Genomic DNA, 19,926 nt, shown 5'->3' on the forward strand with positions numbered 1-19,926 from the left:
AGCTGTAGCTCACAAAAGCTTATGCTCAAACAAATTTGTTAGTCTCTAAAGTGCCACAAGTACTCCTTTGCTTTATACACCTTTTTAGATGCCTCCACCCTCTCTCATTCACAATTGCGTGGATTGCCTTTCCTTCCATTCACGGTCACATAATATCTCTGTGGCAATCCCATAGCAGATTAGTAGTTAAATATTCAATGTATTTTTAGCTGTCTTTAATGCGACATGGCAACTGGAAATGAGGAGAGCCAGACTTCTCTCCACCACCCTCCAGTACATGTACTATAGTTGGGAACTGCTAGGTTGTGGGGCTAAATTAAGACACATAACACCATGCTACAAGCCACGGAAAGGAAGAGCGCTCCGCTCACCTCATTCTCGGTGGCTATTCTCCTCCCCTTTTGCTGCTTGTACAGATCCAGACTAACACGGCTACCCCGCTGATACTCTCCTCCCCTTGGTGCCTTAGCAGCACCAGAAGGCTCTGACCTGACTCAAGCGCCGGTGTGAGTCTCAGCCCGATCTTACCCTAACCTCTCGTCCCGGGCCTGCGTGCGCTCCGCTCAGCTGGTCAGACGGGAACACGCCTGTAAGGGGACTGCCGACGTGCGCTCCACGGCGTCCTACCACAGCCCAGAGAGGCTGCGCTTGCATTTCCCAGCATGCAACGGGGTCCTGGGATGCCCTTGCACGCTACTAGGGCCGCCGCGGGAGACTGTCCTTATGAGCCTGAGGGAAATGGTGACCTCTTCGGGGACTGCACATCCCAACATGCAACGCGCCACCACGAGCGGCATCTCTCGCGTTGGAGTCACGAGTCCAGTAAACCAGAGCTGGTCATTGGTCATATCCGGTTGACGTCACAACGCGTCCCTCTGCCCGCCCCCTTAGCCCGTTTGGCTATAAAAGCGGCGTCGGCGCCGTCTCTTCGCCTTTAGCTCCAGGTGTCTGAGAGGAGAAAGATGCATCGATTCTGTTCACGGGTCTTCACGGGGATTTCTACCGCCACCACCGCCTTGTCCTTCGCCTGCCTCCGCCAATCCCCTCCACTGCCTCGGTCCGGGAAGTCAGCCCCGCAGAGACGCTGTAGTAAAAAGCGCTCCTCCTCCATCGGCTGATTGTCGCTGAGACCCGGGCGGGGGGGAACTGAGAGACCGAGACCCACAGAGGGGAGCTGCGCGCCGCCGGTGGCCATGCCCAAGTCAAAGAAGCGAGCGAGCAACCACCAGCGCGGAGCAGGTAGGAGCCGCGCGGCATCCTGGGAGAGGAAGTTTTCTCCCGCCGCCTGTCCCAGTCTCTTTTGAGAACGCGAAACTACATTTCCCATGATGCGCTGGTGCTCGAGGGAAGGGTGGGGGGCAGCCGGGCCTCGGCCAGCGGAGCCGCCCTGTCTGGCTGCGCGGCCGGGCTCTCCGGGCGGGCGGCACCTGCTCGTCCCCGTCCCCGGCGCCGACTGAGCGAGCGGCCCCATCTCCGCGGGGTTGGAAACCGCCACCTCACCCACCAGCCGACGCATGCGCACAGCCTGCTGCTGAACTCGTGCGTCAGCCTCCTCTGCTCAGGGGCCGCGGGCGGCGAACTGCGTGTCCCGCGCGGCGCCGGCGGCAGGGCCCCGTGGCAGCCAGGCCGCCCCCTCGCAGAGCGCTGGCGGCCGCTGAGCAGAGACTGGCGTGCCCGAGGTCACCTCTGCGGAGCCAGCGAGCACCCCCAGGGCTGGAGTCACCGCTAATGGCCTGGCCCAGCCTCGGCGCTGGCCAGCTGCCTCCGCCTGCAAGCCGGGGTCGCCGCCCTGTGGCTGGAGTGTTGCACGTGACTTGTCGCCCGGGCTGGGGACGCTCGAGAAAATGCTCAGTGGGTTCCTGGGGCCCTTTATGTGCAGATCTGTCACCCTGAATTAAGTGACGGTGCCCGAGAGTTCTTGTTGCTGGGCTTCAGTTTCACCCTGGGAATGAAAGCTCAGGGTTCGGCCCCTCAAAAGCCCAGGGAGACTGGTAAGGGCCTTGTTATGCCCGCTAGGAAATGAGCGCCCCAAAATTGTCTGTTAGCTGGGGGGCAGAGGAGGCATTCGTGATTGGTGAGGGACTTGATCATTGGGGATTGTGAACTAGCCGTGATTGTGGAGCTATGAATTGTTTAAAAACTTCCAGAAGGTGGATAGTGCATTTGATTTTTCTGAAGTTGGTGTCTCATCCTAATTTTCACTAGATAGGGGGTTCTCAGTCTTTTCCATGCTGAGACTATGTAGGAATATGGGAGTGACAAGGTGGCTGTGCTCCGAATACTTGTTTGTAACCGTCTTGGGGTTCGTGACTTGCTATCTTGAGAATCCATGCACTAGATCGGGGTCCTCAACACTGCCCACGGACACCATGGTGCTCACCGGGGTATTTTTGTGCACCCGTAGGACATCCCACCCACCGAAATGCTGCCAAGAAGCATTGCTGTTTCTCTGTGGCGTTTTGGTGGCAGCGCTTCTTGTTGCTGGGGTGTCTGGCACCCACCACAGTCTTCTGGGAATAGCAATATGCTATTCCCACAAGAAAGGTTGGGGACCCCTGCACTAGTTTCTAGTGGTAGTTTCTCACTCTGAGTGTATGTCTCCACTTAACTGCGGTAGAGGCACAGCTGCAGCTATGCTACTCTAGTGCTTCAGTTTAGACACCTATGCTGATGGAAGGAAGGAGTTCTCCTGTTGGCATAGGTAATTCACTTTCCCAAGAAGTGACACCTGGGTTGATGGAAGAATTCTTCTGTTGGCCTGTCTACATTGGGGATTAAGCCAGCATCACTAAGTGTCTATGGGGCATGACATAGCTATGGCAATATAACTTCCCAATGTAGATCACTGCGACAACTTGGAAGCAGCTGATTTAAGTGTAATGACGACCAAATAATAGTATGTGAATTTCACTCAATGTACCTAAAGTTCAAGTGTATGGTAAGAACAGTGGAAATGAAGTGCTGCCTAAAGTAAATTTTAAATATTTTCTCAGGCTTTGGTAGTCAGATTTAAAAAAAAGGTTCATCTCAAATTGCAGTCAGACTCAACTGTATCACTAAAGTAAACTTTCTCTGAAATTGAAAGAACAAACATTGAGTTTAGAGCATCCTGCAAATGAAACACTTAAGCTGTCAGAGAAACTTAGTCACAGTAATTTAAGTATGCATATTTTCCACTGTTTCCAGCAGCACTTCAGCATCAGATTAATTAAGGAATAATTGCAGTTACCTTTTGCACCTACAAATGGCAAAAGATCATCAGTCTGATTATACCATAAAAAGAGACAGGGTAAAGATGGACATTTGAGGAAAGTTGCAATTTTTATGCTAACATTGCCTTCATTATTGCACACAGTGAGTAATTTAAGGAAATGGCTAATCATTATTTAGTAACTTCTTGATTGGAGGAAATATGGCTTGAGCTGCTCATAAAATTGGAATTGAACAAGAATAAAACCGGAGGGGGGACATGCTATAGAAACTGTTATTGACATCAAATGTGAAGGTCTTGGTTGAACCAAGACAAAAGGAAGCTTAAATGGGGCTCAGATATACTCCTGAATTCTGTCCTCCTCTGGTAACATTAAGACTGAATGTTACTTAGATAGCACTACTGGAGTACAAAAAAAGAGAATCATGCAAGGAAAGTCATGGGTTGTACAGCCAGCTCAGTATCAGTCATATTTAGTGCACTTAACTGCATTTGGCTGAAATCTTGTAGTATGGTATGCTAGGTGCTGAAGAAAGAAACTGCAGTGAATTACATAATGAGTTGTATTTTGTGTCATAAGATCTCTTGGGTATCTTCACTGCTTTTTTTCCAAGGAAAAGGGGGGGGTTTGATTTTTGGGAAAATCGCAACAGCCTTATCCGCCATGAATGCAGCCTCCCTTTGCATGTGTTGGCATGGACAGCACTCTGTGCCTATACCAAAAACATCTTTCTAGTTGGCTTATGGCTCGGTGTTGCTATTTACATGTTCCATGAGCAGCAGATAATGGGTTTTTGGTGTACTGTATTTCCAGTAGTATCCAGACCACTCTGTGGCAAATTCATCTCCAACCTTTTCCCAGTTTTTTCTGTTGAATGAGTACATTTTGCCATCATATTAGTGCATTTGTTGGTGTTCTGCCTCTGTATGTAAAGGACTATTGTGTATGTTTGAATGTGGATAAAATATTCCTAGGCAAAACTTTTAAAGGCTGTAGGGTTGCTTCAGGGCTTCATCCAAAATGTTCATAATTTCATAATCTCAGGGCAAAAGGGACCCTTAGATCATCTAGTTTGATCTCATTTATATCACAAGCCACTAAACTTAATCGAGTTACCCATGTATGGAGCCCAATAACTTTAGTTAAAGCATATTTTCCAAAATGGCATCCTTCCCTGATTTCAAGATATCCAGAGATGCAGGATCCACCAGTTCCCTTAGTAGTTTGTTCAGTGGTTAATCCACTGTTAAAAAAACTAATTGTATCTTATTTAATTTTGATTAAAATAGATTAAAAAATTAAAACCAATAAAATTCCACTGTCTTTGACTGTGGGTGTTAGATCTGTGTGAGCGGAATACATTTTCTAAATGTAGACATGTGCTGTTTGAAAGCCCAATCAAATACAATAGCTAGACACAGCCTTGACAGAAGGTGTTGCTCCTCCATAATTCTAAATTCCAGCAATACACTGAATACGCTGCATCATATCTTTTCATTATTCTTGGTAGAAATCTGTGTATAAGTAGCTTTTAAGCCTAGGAAAGTATTCCCTGAACACCCTTTTATACCTTGGACCCCTAAGTAGGGCCAGGAAGAGATGGAAGCTGGGGTCTGTAGGGAGAATAAACAACCTTTGACATGGGAGTCCCTTATTTCTCCCTACTTTTTGCATGGGGTCAGGGAGAACAGGGGGTGGGACAACAATATGTGGAGCTGCAGTGTTTTCCAAATATGGAAGTAGTCACTAATCGTGGTTTTGTTTTTTTTTAAAGGTGGTCAGCATAGAAATGTGCAGCCTTTCAGTGATGAGGATGCATCAATTGAGACTATGAGCCACTGCAGTGGCTTTAGTGATCCTGCTAGCTTGACTGAAGAAGGTATGTTTTTGATTTTGATCTATGCATCTTGTGAAAGAATTTCAGAAACAAAATTGATGTTTTGACACGTATCTTATCTATTCTTCAGTCACAAACAGTGCAATAATCATTCAAATAACCAAAAATTTGGGGTTCTCAGGGCATTACTGACCCCCCCATTATTATAGATACTTTAAGAGGTACCCATTCAAGTATTTACAGATAAATATACAATATGTTTCATAAGATTTTTAAACCTCCTGTGGTTTCTTTATTCTGTGACTATACTATGGTAATTTCTAAAACAAATTTTAGATTTAATCAGAAATTGATAAAGCCTTTATTCACATGTAACTTTCACCACCTGTCTCAGGAACAATAAGAGGACCTAAGACATCAGCCCCCCTGCATTCATGACAACTGCTTCATTCTGAATCTAGATGTACAAACAACTCAGTCAGAATAAATTGGCTAATTAAACCAAATACTTTTCCGTAGTGTTAGTCGGATATAACCAGGTCCCACTCCTGGGTGTCATTCTACTGTTGTAGTATCCCACGCTTGTTGCTAAGGTCCTGTTACCTGAAAAAAGGTGGATGATGTTGTGATATTTAAATACAGTGGTCACTTCTCATACTATGTTTTTAGTGATCTAAACACGAATGTTGTAATGTGCATTAGGATTAAATTATCTCGTATACAATAGGACCTGAAGTCGATGAAGAAGCAACTCAAGAAGACTTCGAGTACAAGTTAAAGGGATTCATTGACCTTACCTTGGACAAGAGGTATAGGGTGTTTGGAAACAATGCACTTAAGCATCACTAATCTTCACTTGACTTCTCTAATACAAAGTAGTGATGTGCCCCATAGAAACTTAACCTATCTTTATTTCTGTTGCATAGTAACTAAAATCACAATTTAGTAATCTGCGTTCAGTGGTGTTTGATTCAAACTAGAGAAGTAGGCCTGGCTTTTTTTTTACTAATACAAATTTTAAAATGCTTGTGTATTGTCAGATCAGATGCTCTGTTCAAGTAAATTGGTCTTGCAAAATTGTTTGCCTCAGAAAAGCAACTTAAATTAATTGCACACAATGTCAACATGATAAAGGATGGGTGACTAGAGTTTGTTTCTGGGCTGGTAAGCTACCATGATTTTTGCAGTGTTGTGTTAAGCATATGCCACAGCCTTCAACCAAAGTTTTTATGCCTCTGCATTCTAGCTGAGGAAAGAGGTGAAGGAAAATAAAACAAGTTGTAATTGAGGAGTTGGTCTGTCCAGAAGATTTGTTCAAATCTCTACCAAATGTTTCTACTTAATTCAAAGGTCTTCCATAGATTTTGACAGCACCAGGTAGATGTGTAATGTAGACTGCTATAAAAGTGTACTAAAGCAAAGCCTTCAGCTTTAGCTTACATGAAAACTTTTGTATTAATCTGTATTATTCCTCCAACAGTGCAAAGACAAGACAAGCAGCTCTTGAAGGTCTTAAAAATGCTCTGACTTCTAAAATACTATACGAATTTATCCTGGAAAGGAGAATGACTTTAACTGATAGCATTGAACGCTGCATAAAGAAAGGTAATAAATGCTTGTACACTACTGGAAGGTAACAAAACTATAGGATAGGGACTGATTTGTCATGCACAGTAGTGTTAACTGATCTGATGAGACTTAGTATTTTACAGAAAATTTTAATAGATCACAAGCTAAGCTTAGCTAAACTTCTCTCGTCCTAAGTGAGATGTGAGCATGTATTGTTCTTTGATCATTGGGCTACAAAATTATCTTGACTTTTGCTTCCTTCCTGTTAGCAGGAATTAATGACAACCTAGTACCATTTTCAGTGCTGTTTTCTTCATTTGGGTTTTGTTTAAGATCCAGCATGCTTCATTGCTGGATCTCACTTTATGAGCCCCTAAACGAATGTGTAATTCAGTGCAGGATAAAATCCGCAGGTGATCAGTCACTCAATTAATTTCCTTAATCTGTAGGTAAGAGTGATGAACAGTCTGCAGCAGCAAGGCTGGCATGTCTTCTCTGTGTGCAGTTGGGGTCAGGAATTGAAAGTGAAGAAATCCTTAAAACCCTTGGACCAGTTCTCAAGAAGATAATCTGTGATGGAACAGCTAGTATCCAGGCTAGACAGGCTGTAAGTATAAAACGTACTGGGCTATAGAAGAGAGGTAGTACAACTTTTTAAAGCTATTGGTACTTTGCTCTTTCCTTGCTTCCAAAATACAGATTACTTTATAGGTGTGTTAATTCAAGCCTATAATTTAATTCAGGCCCTAATGTACACATGTGTTGGGCTGCCAGAAGCTTTCAGTGATGGCATGAGATTTGAGAATTGGTGTTCCACTAATTGGCTTGAAAGAGGTGCATGTTGATGTTCACTTAACCTGAAACTTCAAGTTCTGCATGTACCATTCTTTTCAGTACCCAAGCATTTTTTATCAGTCATGGAGAGCCATGTTCTGTGGGAAATGGGGCATCATGTAAAGTATCTTGGTTCCTTTGTGCTTTTTCCATCCCAAAACTCTGGTTACATCTTATGATGTGACTAGGCATTGGTCAGTCAGTTTTTCCTTTAGCTTGGACTGTTAATAGCTCTGTCCTGGGAGAGACTCTGTTCATGATCAATATGACTCCTACCATTAATTAGGTGTAAGACAATGCATGGTCCTTTCACTTCTAGAATTCCTATTGTATTGCCAGTCTGCTGGGATTATTTTAAATGTTTCCTGAAACTGTATACTGAGTCCACAGATATTTATGCAAGTTGTAAAACTTGTGGGATAAGCATAATTAAACCTAGCAGGAAAGTGTTTAAAGCTGCATGCCTTCCTCAAGTCAAGGTCCCTTTTTGGAGGGATGGTAGTCTCAAAGCCAGTTCAGAGAATCCACCTGTGCCTTGTTTCCTGCACCTACCAAACTACTAACTAAAAGCTCCTTCAGAGTAGTAGCCATGGCTGCTAATGATACTGGGTTGTTCTGTAACTTTAGTGTCTTGAGTTTTTTGATCTAATACCATTTAACTCTTGCATTCACTCTGTACAACTGGTTTGCCTGTTTTGTTGTCCTCAAGTAGTGTCAAAACAAAGGTTTCTAGCTTGACTACGGTTGAATCAAAGCACAACTGAAACACTGCTTTAAAAGTAAAGCAGACCTGGTATTTAATACAAGTGTTTAGGAGAAGCTTGAATTGCCCTTTGGGTGTTAGAAAATGGTACCCACGAGAAACTGGAAAAATGTACCACATTGAGCTGGTGAGACTACATGTAGAGTAGACCCTTAAAATGCCATTAATCAGATTCTGGAAAATCCTTCCCACAGCAGTGTGTAGACACCAGCCATCCCTTTTATTTCATTGTGAAACTTGTAGTTCATAGTAGTAAGCTTTTACTAGCTCTTCTAATTTAGCTAATCAGGTGAAAGGCAGGCTATATACAGTTTTTGTAACAGCTCAGTCTGGCAACATATCTATCTTTAGAGGTACATATATCATCAGAAGTGCAAATACTTATGCAGAGCAGCATATGTTGTAAAGTAGATCAGATATAGCGATCAAGTAAAAAAGCAAAAAATAGGAGGGAACAGTTCAGTCTGAGTTAATTCTGCTTAAGGAATGGTTCCATGGGCACTCAATGTATAACTTAAATACTTATTTATACAAGTAGTTGGAGTAACAAAGACGAAAGTTTAAAATTTGGGAATCTTGTCAGGTCTGGTAGAATCAATATAAATTATGAAATACTGACTTGCTTTATTTCTCTTCCCATTTCTAGTGTGCAACCTGCTTGGGAGTTTGCTGTTTCATAGTCACTGATGATATTACTGTAAGGATAAACACTTAACCCTTTATATCAAGTTTTACACAAATTTTAATGATGGAATTTAGCCACTTACACGGCTTTTTTTTTTTAAACCAGGAACTGTATTCAACTATGGAGTGTCTGGAAAACATATTCACAAAATTCTATCAGAGAGAGAGAGATGCTAATGGCATCTCTAGCACCCACAACACAGTGCTTTACGTCAGTGCACTTTTAGCATGGACTCTGTTGCTGACCATCTGTCCAGTGAGCGAAGTGAAGAAAAAACTTGAAATGTATGTTCCTTTCATGAAGGCAGCTTTTACAATGATCTGTTACTTTTCCTTAATGTTGCTTTATTGTAAAAATCACTCTTTACAGATTAATAAAATGTGGCTCTTTTTTTCTAGGCACTTACACAAACTTCCGAACTTGTTATCTTGTGATGATGTCAACATGAGAATTGCTGCTGGAGAAACACTAGCTCTTCTGTTTGAACTGGCACGAGAAACAGAAGCTGTAAGTATAATGGATTTAGCTGTGACAGGTTTCTTGCATTGAGATTGTTGCAAACTAAACACTGTGGTATGTAATGCTCTTTCACATAGCATCCCTGATCTTAAAGTCTAGTTGTATCCATGTGCACATTCTGGGTGGGAAAGTTGCATATAAACACTCCACAATTTAAGATAATGAAGAAAAGGTATCTAAACAGTAGAATGAAATTTAGGTAGATAATTAGAGCTACTCCAATTAAAACAAACTTACTTGTGCTAGACCTCCTTTTATCTCCCGGTGATAACTCCAGGGCTGCTGGAATGCTAGAGTTGACAAAATCAGATACCAACATCTAAATAACTTTTCTTTTTTAAAGAACTGCAAAGAAAAGGAATGTGGATTGGCATCTTGTACCCCAACAAACCATGGTAAAGGGGGCATTTGGTACAGATCCTTACCCTTTTCAGCTTGCCCAAATCTGCCAGTTCCAAGGACTCCCAGAAAGCATCACTGTGTGCTGTCACAGTTGCAATTCACTCTTGAGTTTAGACAGTATCTTTAGTAGGGGGTTTTCTGTTTCCTTATGTTGCCTCAAAGGGGGTACCCAATGATGAAGAGATTAGTAAAACATCATTATGGGACTTGCCTGATTCTTTTGAACAATTTCTTGGCATCTGAAAGTAGATTGATTTTGCATTTTGCCAGTTGCAATTTTGGAGGAAGACTTCTAAGGAGTTACTTATATATGTTGTGCTACTGAGGTTGATAGGTATTTTTTTCCTAGTGGTTCACCTTTGCATCAGATGGTTAGAAATTTTAAATAACGTTTAATTTTGCTTTACAACAGACTTAAGCTGTTTTGTTGTCCTTCAGTAATGTGCTTTATTAACTTAAATGTATTTTTGATAGCACTGAAGAAAATAGTCTTCAACTATCCATGGGCACAGCTTGGGAGGGCTGCCAGAAGTGCTCCTGGCAAAGCACATCAGCCTTGACCAAGCTAGAACATGGTCTGAGAGGGAAGGGTAATTGTAAATGAGTCAGCATACCAAGCACACTAACTTCACATAGTACCTAAATTGTGCTGCTTTTTGTAGTGCTTCTAAATACAGGAGACTGCAAGATTCTAGCTATGGAAGCCTACTTTGAAAGGGCTTGACAGTGAAAGTGAAGTTGTCCTGGCAAGATGAGTCCAGAGCTTGAACTCTTTTCATCACTTGGATTGTGGCTGCAAGTGACTTAAATTTTGGTTTGAATGTAGTTGGTTTTGATTAAATATAAATCTGCATTCTTTAAAAATCTTAACACTTCCTTTAAGAAAAGCTCTTCAGTTCATATGTAAGTTACCCAGTTCAGTGGCTTGTATAATAAGCAGAATTTATGACAAAAGGATTATCCCAATGGCCTTGTAACATGTCTGATGCTAATATTATCTCATTCATGAAAGAATACATGCAGTATTCACTTAAGTTTACCAGCTTAATCACAGGATCAGATGACACTAAGTATATTTGTGTGGTATGGTATATGGGGCAGACTGGGAGGACAGGTAAAATGCGATTTAAAAATTGCAATTACGAAGGAAATGGAAACACACAAGACAGCTATTAAATACAGTTGTGCCTCGGAGAGTCAGTTAAGGTGCAGGGTTCTAGGCACAGGTCAAAAATTAACAGATGGTCCATGCCACAAATAGCATGCTATCAAAGTAAAACACTACCATTTGAAAGAGTAACGTAAATAATGTGGAATCCATAAAAGGACAAAACAGTTGATATGCTTGTAATCAGTTATGAATTAATCTGACCTCCAAAAACGGTTCAGATTTATTCTTTAAAAATATTAGAAGTCCCCCTTGTAAGCTCCAGGCTCCCTTTGCAAAACTTTAATGCCATGTTTTACTATTAATTTAACTTCTTAAGTCAGCTGTCAGTATCTCTGCAGTCCACCCCAAAACTTAATTATCCTATGCCAATAAACATCTCATTGACTTGAAGTGCTAGAGAACGGAATGCTACAGCATGTTCACAGGGTTAAGAAATCTAGGCACTAGCTAGCAGGCTAAGTGGGGGATTTGTTCCATAATCCAAGGGCTTTACAAGAGACCTTGTTGGTGGCTGCTTTCATATTGAGGGAACTCCACATTGAATGCTTCAGCTGATAACTGTACCAGCAGGTGCACACAGGTCATGCTTGGGTAACCTGGACCCTGATCACTTAACCATTCAAGTACAGTTAATACATTTATTTTATGTTATAAACTCCTCATGTGATCCAAGTGACAGACAATACCATGGGAAAAGTTGATGTATTACCACTTCAAGAAAATGGGTGTAAAGACCAGAAATTGAAATATCTTTTGTCTGACTAGGATTTCTTTTATGAAGACATGGAACTTCTAACACAGAAACTAAAGGACCTGGCTACAGATGGAAACAAGCACCGTGCCAAAGTAGACAAAAGAAAGCAGCGATCTGTCTTTAGAGATGTCTTGCGAGCAGTAGAGGTACTCTTGATTGCTTTGAAAATACTGATCTGTAAAGCAAAAAGTGGCAAACAATTTATAAAACAGTTGTATGAATACTGGACCATTGAAAAACTGTTACAATTTTAGATGAATTTTGAACATAAGCTCCAAATAACTTAAATTTTGAGTTTCTTAACTCATTAAGAATTAAGGCAGGATTTGTGTTAACTACATCTTTCAAAGGTTCATGCTTAGTAATCTAAAAAGGATTCAAAGGTCAACTGAAAAACCTCATTTTAGATTGGAAATACAAACCTGACTTCCATATTGGATATATGGTTTTCTATAAAATGGATAAAATATTGCAATATAAATGTTAAGTGCCCCTTTATTCAATGTACTGAGTTTTCTGTTGAGACTTGTCCTTTACAGCCAAACTCTGATTTTTCTGAATTATGGAATTCTAAAATCTATCAGTTCATTAGCAGAATTAGTGCCTTGCAGTATAAGCAAGAAACAGCCTGCATTATTCAGCTGTTGTGTGGATTCAGTTTATAATTGCTCCACTCCAAGGGCTTAAAGAATTACATCCCTTAAAGCATATCTCTGTGCTTAGCTTAACATTGCTGTAGAGAACTGTACAGAATACAGTAATTTTTCATTTAACAATTTTTCGTTGTTGCGTTGCTGATGACTTAGAGAACATGTTCATTTAAAGTTGCACAATGCTCCCTTATGTTTGGCAGCCGCCTGCTTTGTCCACTGCCTGCAGAAAGAGCAGCCCGGTGGAGCTAGCTGGTGGGGTTGGAACCAGGGTGGACCAGCAGCCCCCTCCCTATCAGCTCCCCTAAGTTGCCTGTGCAGCAGCCACCCAGCAGGCTACCAATTGCTGGGTAGTTCAGGTGTCCCTCCACCCCTGCCCTGTACTGCTCCTGTCCTCTGCCTTGGAGCTGCTCCCAGGAGTCCCCTGCTTGCTATGCAGGGGGAGAAAAAGGGAAGCTAATGTCACGGTGTCCCTATCTCCACAGAGCAGGGTGGGGACACAACAGGGCTCTGGATGGAGGGAGCTTGCTGGCAGCACCTGCTGTCTCAACTTGCTGATCTCCTTAAAAAGCCAGTGTACTTAGTCGGGTCAGCATACTTAAAGGGGCAATGCGTGTCTCTCTCTCTCTCTCTCACACACGGTGTGTGTCTCTCTCTCTGCCATGCTGTCTCCCCTCCCTCCATCATGATGCCTTGTAGAGTGTGAGGCTGCATGTTAACCCTTGAGGGCTCAACTGAGTGCTAGTTCATTATTTAGCAGTAAGGCATTCCCTGGGAAATATCCCACCCTCTGACTTCACCACCTCAACCAAGCTTCACAATCATCATTGCTGTGTACAGTATTAAACTTTATATATATTGTCTGGCCAAAAAAAAAAATTTCCTTGAAACCTAACCCCCCTTCCCTCCTTTTTACCTTAATTCTTATGGGGAAATTAGATTTGCTTAACATAGCGTTTTTCAGGAACATAACCACAATGTTAAATGAGGAGCTACTGTGCCATTGCTAAAAGCTCTGTACAGTAACTTTCAGCTCTACACCAGAAAAGTGTTCACAAGTCACTAAGCCACATAAATAAGCTTACATTTTGTAATGAAAGGGTGTTGGTAGGTTAGATGTCACTGAATCTTTAACTGTGTAAAATCAGGCAAATTCCAGCTAAATGGAATAATTGTACTTTCAAACAGTCAAAACTTCTCAGCAGTGAACATTGGTCTGAGAAAGAAACTAACTACTAATAGGGTGGGATGCTTAGACTTGTACAGTCTGGAGTAATTACCAGTTACATAAATACAGAAGAATACATGTGACTTAGTCACTAACAGCCCCAAAAATGAATTAGAGAACATTCTTTACTTAAGGTCTTATATAGTTGCATTATCTGAAATGTATACCCATAAGTATGGTTTGCATCAAAACACAGCATTTTAAAGGGGTTTATAAAAATTTCCTTTCAACAGTGTTAAGACCCTGCCTGGATCTTTAAAGATCCACTGAGACCTGACTGATTTAGAGATGTGAATCAAATTCCCCTGGACAAAGCCCCATACCAAGTGAACATTTCTTTTGATATTCTACTTAGGTATTCATACTTAACTCATTGTACCTTCTGAGGTTACCTGTAGCAGCATAAATACTCTTAAGGTTCAGTCCTGAATCAACCTGTAAAATTTGCAAATGTACTATACATACATAGTAGGTTACTTTACAGAATAACGAGTTTCAGGGTAGCAGCCGTGTTAGTCTGTATTTGCAAAAAGAAAAGGAGTACTTGTGGCACCTTAGAGACTAACAAATTTATTTGAGCATAAGCTTTTGTGAGCTACAGCTCACTAAATGATTCTTGTCCCTATTACATAGGATCACTCAGTGAAAGGAAAACTACACTAGTTCTTAACATGCATAAGCTTTCTATATAACCTTTTTGTCTGCTTAGGACTCTTTCTAAACCGAGGTTTCGGTAATGTAGTCTTCATGTTTTGTCTTTGGTTTTTGGACAGGAGCGTGACTTTCCTACAGAGACTGTCAAATTTGGACCTGAGCGCATGTATATTGACTGCTGGGTTAAGAAACAAACATATGATACCTTCAAGGAGCTTCTGGGATCAGGGATGCAATATCATTTGCAGGTGAGCTGTTATTTCACACTATTTCCTATCTGGCCACTTGAATAATTATTGCCTTTTTGAAATTTTCCTGTTTTCTATTGGAATTTAGCCAATGATTTGTTGTTTCCCAATAGAAGTATTTAAGAATAAAGCAACATGTCTTGATTATAGCTATGGTAAACTGGTTCAAAGTAACTTTCTATTTTAATTCAAATTTTGTAAAGAGAAAACGAAGGGTTATTTTACACTGGACCAGTGTAATCAATCATAAATAGCCAGCTGAAAATTCCCCTTGCAGAAGGGAAATCACTTCTGGTGTGGCTTACACCAGCCCACCCCAGTGTGGGTAATATGGCAGCGTAGAACCTTTGATGTTGAGATCAGGGCATTGCAGAATCAGGACTCTAACTGCCTCTGATAACTCCTGTGTTGAGCATTGATTGTCTGATGTAAGCAAGAATTGAGCCCTGATTACTTATAATAAAATGATGGCAGGGGGCTGTATTCAACAAGTGTAAATTACTTGTATGGACTCATGTAATTTAAATCTCAAGATTAAAGCTGATACAGTATTCCATATAGAACCTTGGTTACTGATGTGTTAATTTTTTTACTCAGTCCAATGAGTTTCTTCGGAATGTGTTTGAACTTGGACCACCAGTAATGCTTGATGCTGCAACTCTTAAAACAATGAAGATATCCCGTTTTGAAAGGGTATGTTATCACACCTTTAACTGTATCACTTGCTCTTACCATGCTATCATATTCTCTTTGAGAATTAAATAACATTCAAAAACTGAACAGTTGAACAGCTGCCATTTTAGAGTCAACCTGCTACAAATGTTTGGCTTAATGAAAAATGGCTGGTGTGGGGTGCTTCACAAACATATTCTGTCCTGGATCAAGTTTTAGGTTCACCCTGGTGACTGAAGAACTAGTAATGAGAGCTGTATAGACTTGAACACCCTTTTGCGTGGGGGTACAGCGCTTGCTGCTGTCCCTAGATGGTCCTGAGATGTTACACTGGAGTGTGACAACTGAAACCTATGGAAAAGCTGCTTACCTCAGACATTAAAGTTTAACTCTCTTCCCGTAAAGCTTGTATAGAGGGACTCATGGCAGCTAGGAGACCTAGCTGTTCATGAGGAGATATGAAAAATGGTCCTGACAGGATCTTCAAAACATCCAGAATGCATGATGTGATGTGGAATATAGGATTTGTACTGTATGGCTTTAGGGTGATTGGCTAATCCTTGTTTTGGCATTCTCCAACAGTGTGACCATCTTATATTTATGCCTACAAAACTTAGACTGTACCATTTTATGTGTCCAAAACTCTTTTACAACAGACTAGGATCCACATCAATTGGATGTATAATATAACCTTTCAGAGGCAGGAGGAGGGTTTTCTTGCCAGTTAATACTAAAATATTAAGAATAGATGTTTTCTAGCTGTAGTCAGTTTACTCACATTTATTTAGAACACAGTGTTATGGAGCAGTGTTTTCAAACACCCAGCCTGTGGGTCAGATCAGTCAAACTTCACGTTTGTGGTTTGCATGATGTTCAGAAGTCATCTAAAATACTTCCTAGATTTGTGGGTTCTGAAGATCACTTTCCCAGTGTATACAGTGTAAAACAGCAGAGTCTTCCTGAATCTGAAGATTGAAACTAACTTGGTAGGGGAATTAACTCTAACTTTAACTTTAAAGCTTAAATGACTGACATTGGGAGAATTTGCTGTGCACTGAGGACAATATGTAGTCTTAAATCATTCCTTGGCCTGTGGACCATAGTTAAAAATTGAATTTTGTCCTTGTCACAGGATGAGTGACACCTGTTTGGGAGCCTTGAAGAAATAGTCAGATCTATTAAATGCTAGAATCCAGACAAGGAGTAAAACTTCAAAAGCACCAAGTCACTTTCGGTGAAATTTAGGAATTTAAGTTCCTCTCATTTAGACTCCTGTTGTCTTTTCTATTTTGAAAAAAATTTAATCTTATTTCATATGGTGACAATCATGCTTATCTAGTGTTCGTTCTCGTTTAATCTGTTAGGTCATTATGTGCTAAAATCTTGGAACCTGTGACCTTCCTTTGACATAAAATTTGTGTTCGTTTTGTACCACAATTTTGACACAATCTAATATTTAAATCAATTTAAAATCCTTTACGTCCTAATTATGTGAAGAACTTAAACTAGTTCAGGCGTAGATATTTCAAACATCTGACTAAAGTGTCTTTCACTTTGTAGCACTTGTACAACTCTGCAGCATTCAAGGCTCGAACAAAGGCTAGAAGCAAATGTCGTGACAAAAGAACAGATGTGGGAGAATTTTTCTAGATCTTCCATGTGGGTTCCAATGTTGAAGACTCGTAATTTCATAATTTTCTATAAATGTAATTGTTGTAACCTTGAAATTTGAGATTTAATTTATATATCCACATAGCTTACACTTCATTGCACAGGGATAATATCTAATGTATAGTATCTGTAAATGTTATGCATGTTATAATTGTTTTAGTTGTGTGTGTACTGTTGTATATAGGATTGATCTAAAATTGGGTGGAAATGTAACTTGTAGCACTTATGCTGGATCAAAATCACTCATGAATTTGGTAAATATAGCAACAATTCAGTTGTTAGATGGCTCTGAAGGCTATATATGTATTAAACTGCCAAAATTGTCTGACCCAGCTCATCTTGGATTGGCATTAATACAGTAATGAAATTACGTAGAACAAGTCTTCTTGATAAGAAGAGCAGAGTACAAGAACAAACATGCCTCTGGAACGGCTGCTATTTCTTTGTTCAATTATACCCTGTAATTTTAACTTTTTTTTTAAACTGGCTGATGAGCTGACAAATGGCAGAAGATATAACCTTACTGTATTATACCAGTGCCATGAAGTCCTGCTGTTGGCACTTAAAATGAAGTAGTAAATAGTACAAATATACTTGACTACATTTAACTTAAAAGTGGTGACACATTTTACATATTTACTTGTATAAGACTGTTCCATCTTTGGAATAAAAAATCTTTCTCACTGAAGTCTTTTCCAATGTGGTTGTTATACACTTTGTCTAAAAGTAAACGAGATCAGATAACTGCTCACTTTTTTCATTTTATCGCTAGAAATGATATAGTAGCTATAAAATATATTGAAAAAGTATGCTTCACACAACTAGCATTGGCATGACCTGGCTTCAGGATTGAGTGCTCAAACTTAGTCTGAAAGCTCAGTCATGACTCTGTCCACTCAATCTTGTGCCTTAAATTTGTTTAACTTGTCAACTGGGAGGATCCAGGGCAATATCAATAACCTCAGCTGTACGATTGTCTTTTTTTCTGTAAAATATGGTGCTTGCAGTAGCAGGATAGATGCTTTACAGAATCCTAATCACAACAATACTGTGGAAACCTTTATATGGTTATTGGGTGAAGTTCACCTTACCTAAAGAAATAATTGAAGAAAGATGAGGAATAGCAAAGAGAACTCCCATCAATTGCCTTTATTACATTCACCTGCTATAGAGTAATGACTGGTGTTCAAACAGTCCAACTAGATAAAAGCAAATTTAACTCTAAATTCTGACACAGTTTGCCTTTCCAACAACTCATTAACACTTAGGGCAGGCTTACATTAAAAACTCAAGCTGTTATGTCTGGGAGTGACTTTTACGATCCTTTATACTGTCAAAAAAAAAAAAAAAAACCCTAGTCCAAATACATGAGTAAAAAATGGTTCAGAGAATTAATGTAAGCTGTACCTGAAAACACTTTATAGAAGTTGCATCTATGTGCGGAGGGTTTGAAATCAAGGATTCTTTAAGAGCACAGAGGGTAAACTCAAATTGGCTGGTGAAAAGTGGAACCTGGCAAACAGCCATAAGTGAATCAGAAGGAAAAACTTGGATTTAGCAGGCTCTCTAAGTATAACTGAAGATATCAGCCCAACTGTAGGGGAAGTTACGATGAAACCTGTGAATGATGATTTTTATCTGCATTCTTCACATGATTAGCATAGGTTTGTACTACATTTCTAGTTGAGTGGTCATGATAGCCATTTTAGAGAATAAATCTCTTTAGCGTGCAGACCTAACTGGTTGTTGCTTCATGATTTTTCTTAATAGTCTGTGACTGACTGATGGATTCAGTGCTGGATCCTCAATCAGTTTTTAAGGGCTCAAGTCCTTGTCACTAATCACAGTAAATAGTATATTAGAAAAATGTCTGCCTAGTGTTGTCCTGTCTGACAGCATCAGACTGGATCCATCTTATTTATCAAATCTTTTTGTGATAAATTTGATACTGCCTGCAGATCTACCTGTGCCCCAAAGCAGACAAGCTGGTGGTCTTTGACTTTTATCCTGCTTCCTGCCAACTGCAGATACTATTCTTTGGCTCTTTAGTCATACTGAGCAATTTGTTTCAATAGCCTTTAACATTGTGTTCTATACTAGTTGTTCGTTATAAGTAACAGTATATGCTTGTCGAGAACAAATTGTGTTAAACCAACTTAGTAGCTTTCTTTGACAGGGTAACAAGGCTGAGGGGGGGAAGCAGTAGATGTGGTATATCTTGACTTTAGTAAGGCTATTAATACTGGTCTTGAATGTCACAAACTAGGAAAACTAGTTGGATCTACAGCTAGATGGATCTAATATAAGGTAGGTGTATAACTGATTGGAAAATGTCCCAGAGTAGTTATCAGTGGTTGAGTGTCACGCTGGAAGAGCACATCGAATAGGGTCCCTCAGGGACTGTTTCTGTTCAATATCTTCATCAATGATTTAGATATGGGCATAGAGAGAACACTTTTTGACAATACCAAACTGGGAGGGGTTGCAAGTGCTTTAGAGGACAGGATTAAAATGCAACATTATCTGGAGAAATGGGATGAAATTCAATAAGGACAAATGCAAAATACTCAGGAAAAAGAAAAGGTGTACTAGTGGCACCTTAGAGACTAACAAATTTATTTGAGCATAAGCTTTTGTGAGCTACAGCTCACTTCATCGGATGCTGTAGCTCAGGAAAGCTTATGCTCAAATAAATTTTAGTCTCTAAGGTGCCACAAGTGCTCCTTTTCTTTTTGCAAATACAGACCAACACGGCTGCTACTCTGAAACCTCTACTTAGGAACTATCAGTTGCACACATGCAACATGGGAAACTGAGTAGAAAGAGAACTGGAGGTCATAGTGGATCACAAGCTAAATATCAGTCAACAGTGTAACACTTGCCCCCCCCCCCCAAAAAAGCAGACATTCTTGGGTGTATTAGCAGGGCTGTTGGTAAGCAAGACACTCTATTCTGCACTGATTAGGCCTGAACTGGAGTATGGTGTCCAATTCTGGGCACAAATTGGAAAAAGTCCAGAGAAGAGCAACAAAAATGATTAAAGGTCTAGAAAACATG

The 19,926-nt window shown here is 40.5% G+C and overlaps 1 protein-coding gene across 2 annotated transcripts; it reads left to right on the forward strand.

The window, feature by feature from the left end:
* The first annotated feature begins 897 nt into the window (after positions 1 to 897).
* IFRD1 (interferon related developmental regulator 1) lies at positions 898 to 17,557 on the forward strand. Of its 2 annotated transcripts, none has more exons than XM_038410603.2 (12): positions 898 to 1,239; positions 4,987 to 5,091; positions 5,777 to 5,858; positions 6,530 to 6,654; positions 7,068 to 7,225; positions 8,862 to 8,912; positions 9,006 to 9,184; positions 9,299 to 9,407; positions 11,758 to 11,892; positions 14,398 to 14,526; positions 15,124 to 15,219; positions 16,759 to 17,557. In XM_038410603.2, the coding sequence occupies exons 1-12, from the start codon at positions 1,194 to 1,196 to the stop codon at positions 16,846 to 16,848; spliced, it is 1,305 nt and encodes a 434-aa protein (XP_038266531.1). In that variant the 5' UTR covers positions 898 to 1,193; the 3' UTR covers positions 16,849 to 17,557. The 2 variants fall into 2 exon arrangements, with proteins under 2 accessions (XP_038266531.1, XP_038266537.1); XM_038410609.2 differs by lacking the exon at positions 898 to 1,239 and adding an exon at positions 1,354 to 1,991.
* The last annotated feature ends 2,369 nt before the right edge of the window (positions 17,558 to 19,926 follow it).

Source organism: Dermochelys coriacea, chromosome 1 (genome assembly GCF_009764565.3).
Source record: "Dermochelys coriacea isolate rDerCor1 chromosome 1, rDerCor1.pri.v4, whole genome shotgun sequence".
Taxonomy (NCBI): domain Eukaryota; kingdom Metazoa; phylum Chordata; order Testudines; family Dermochelyidae; genus Dermochelys; species Dermochelys coriacea.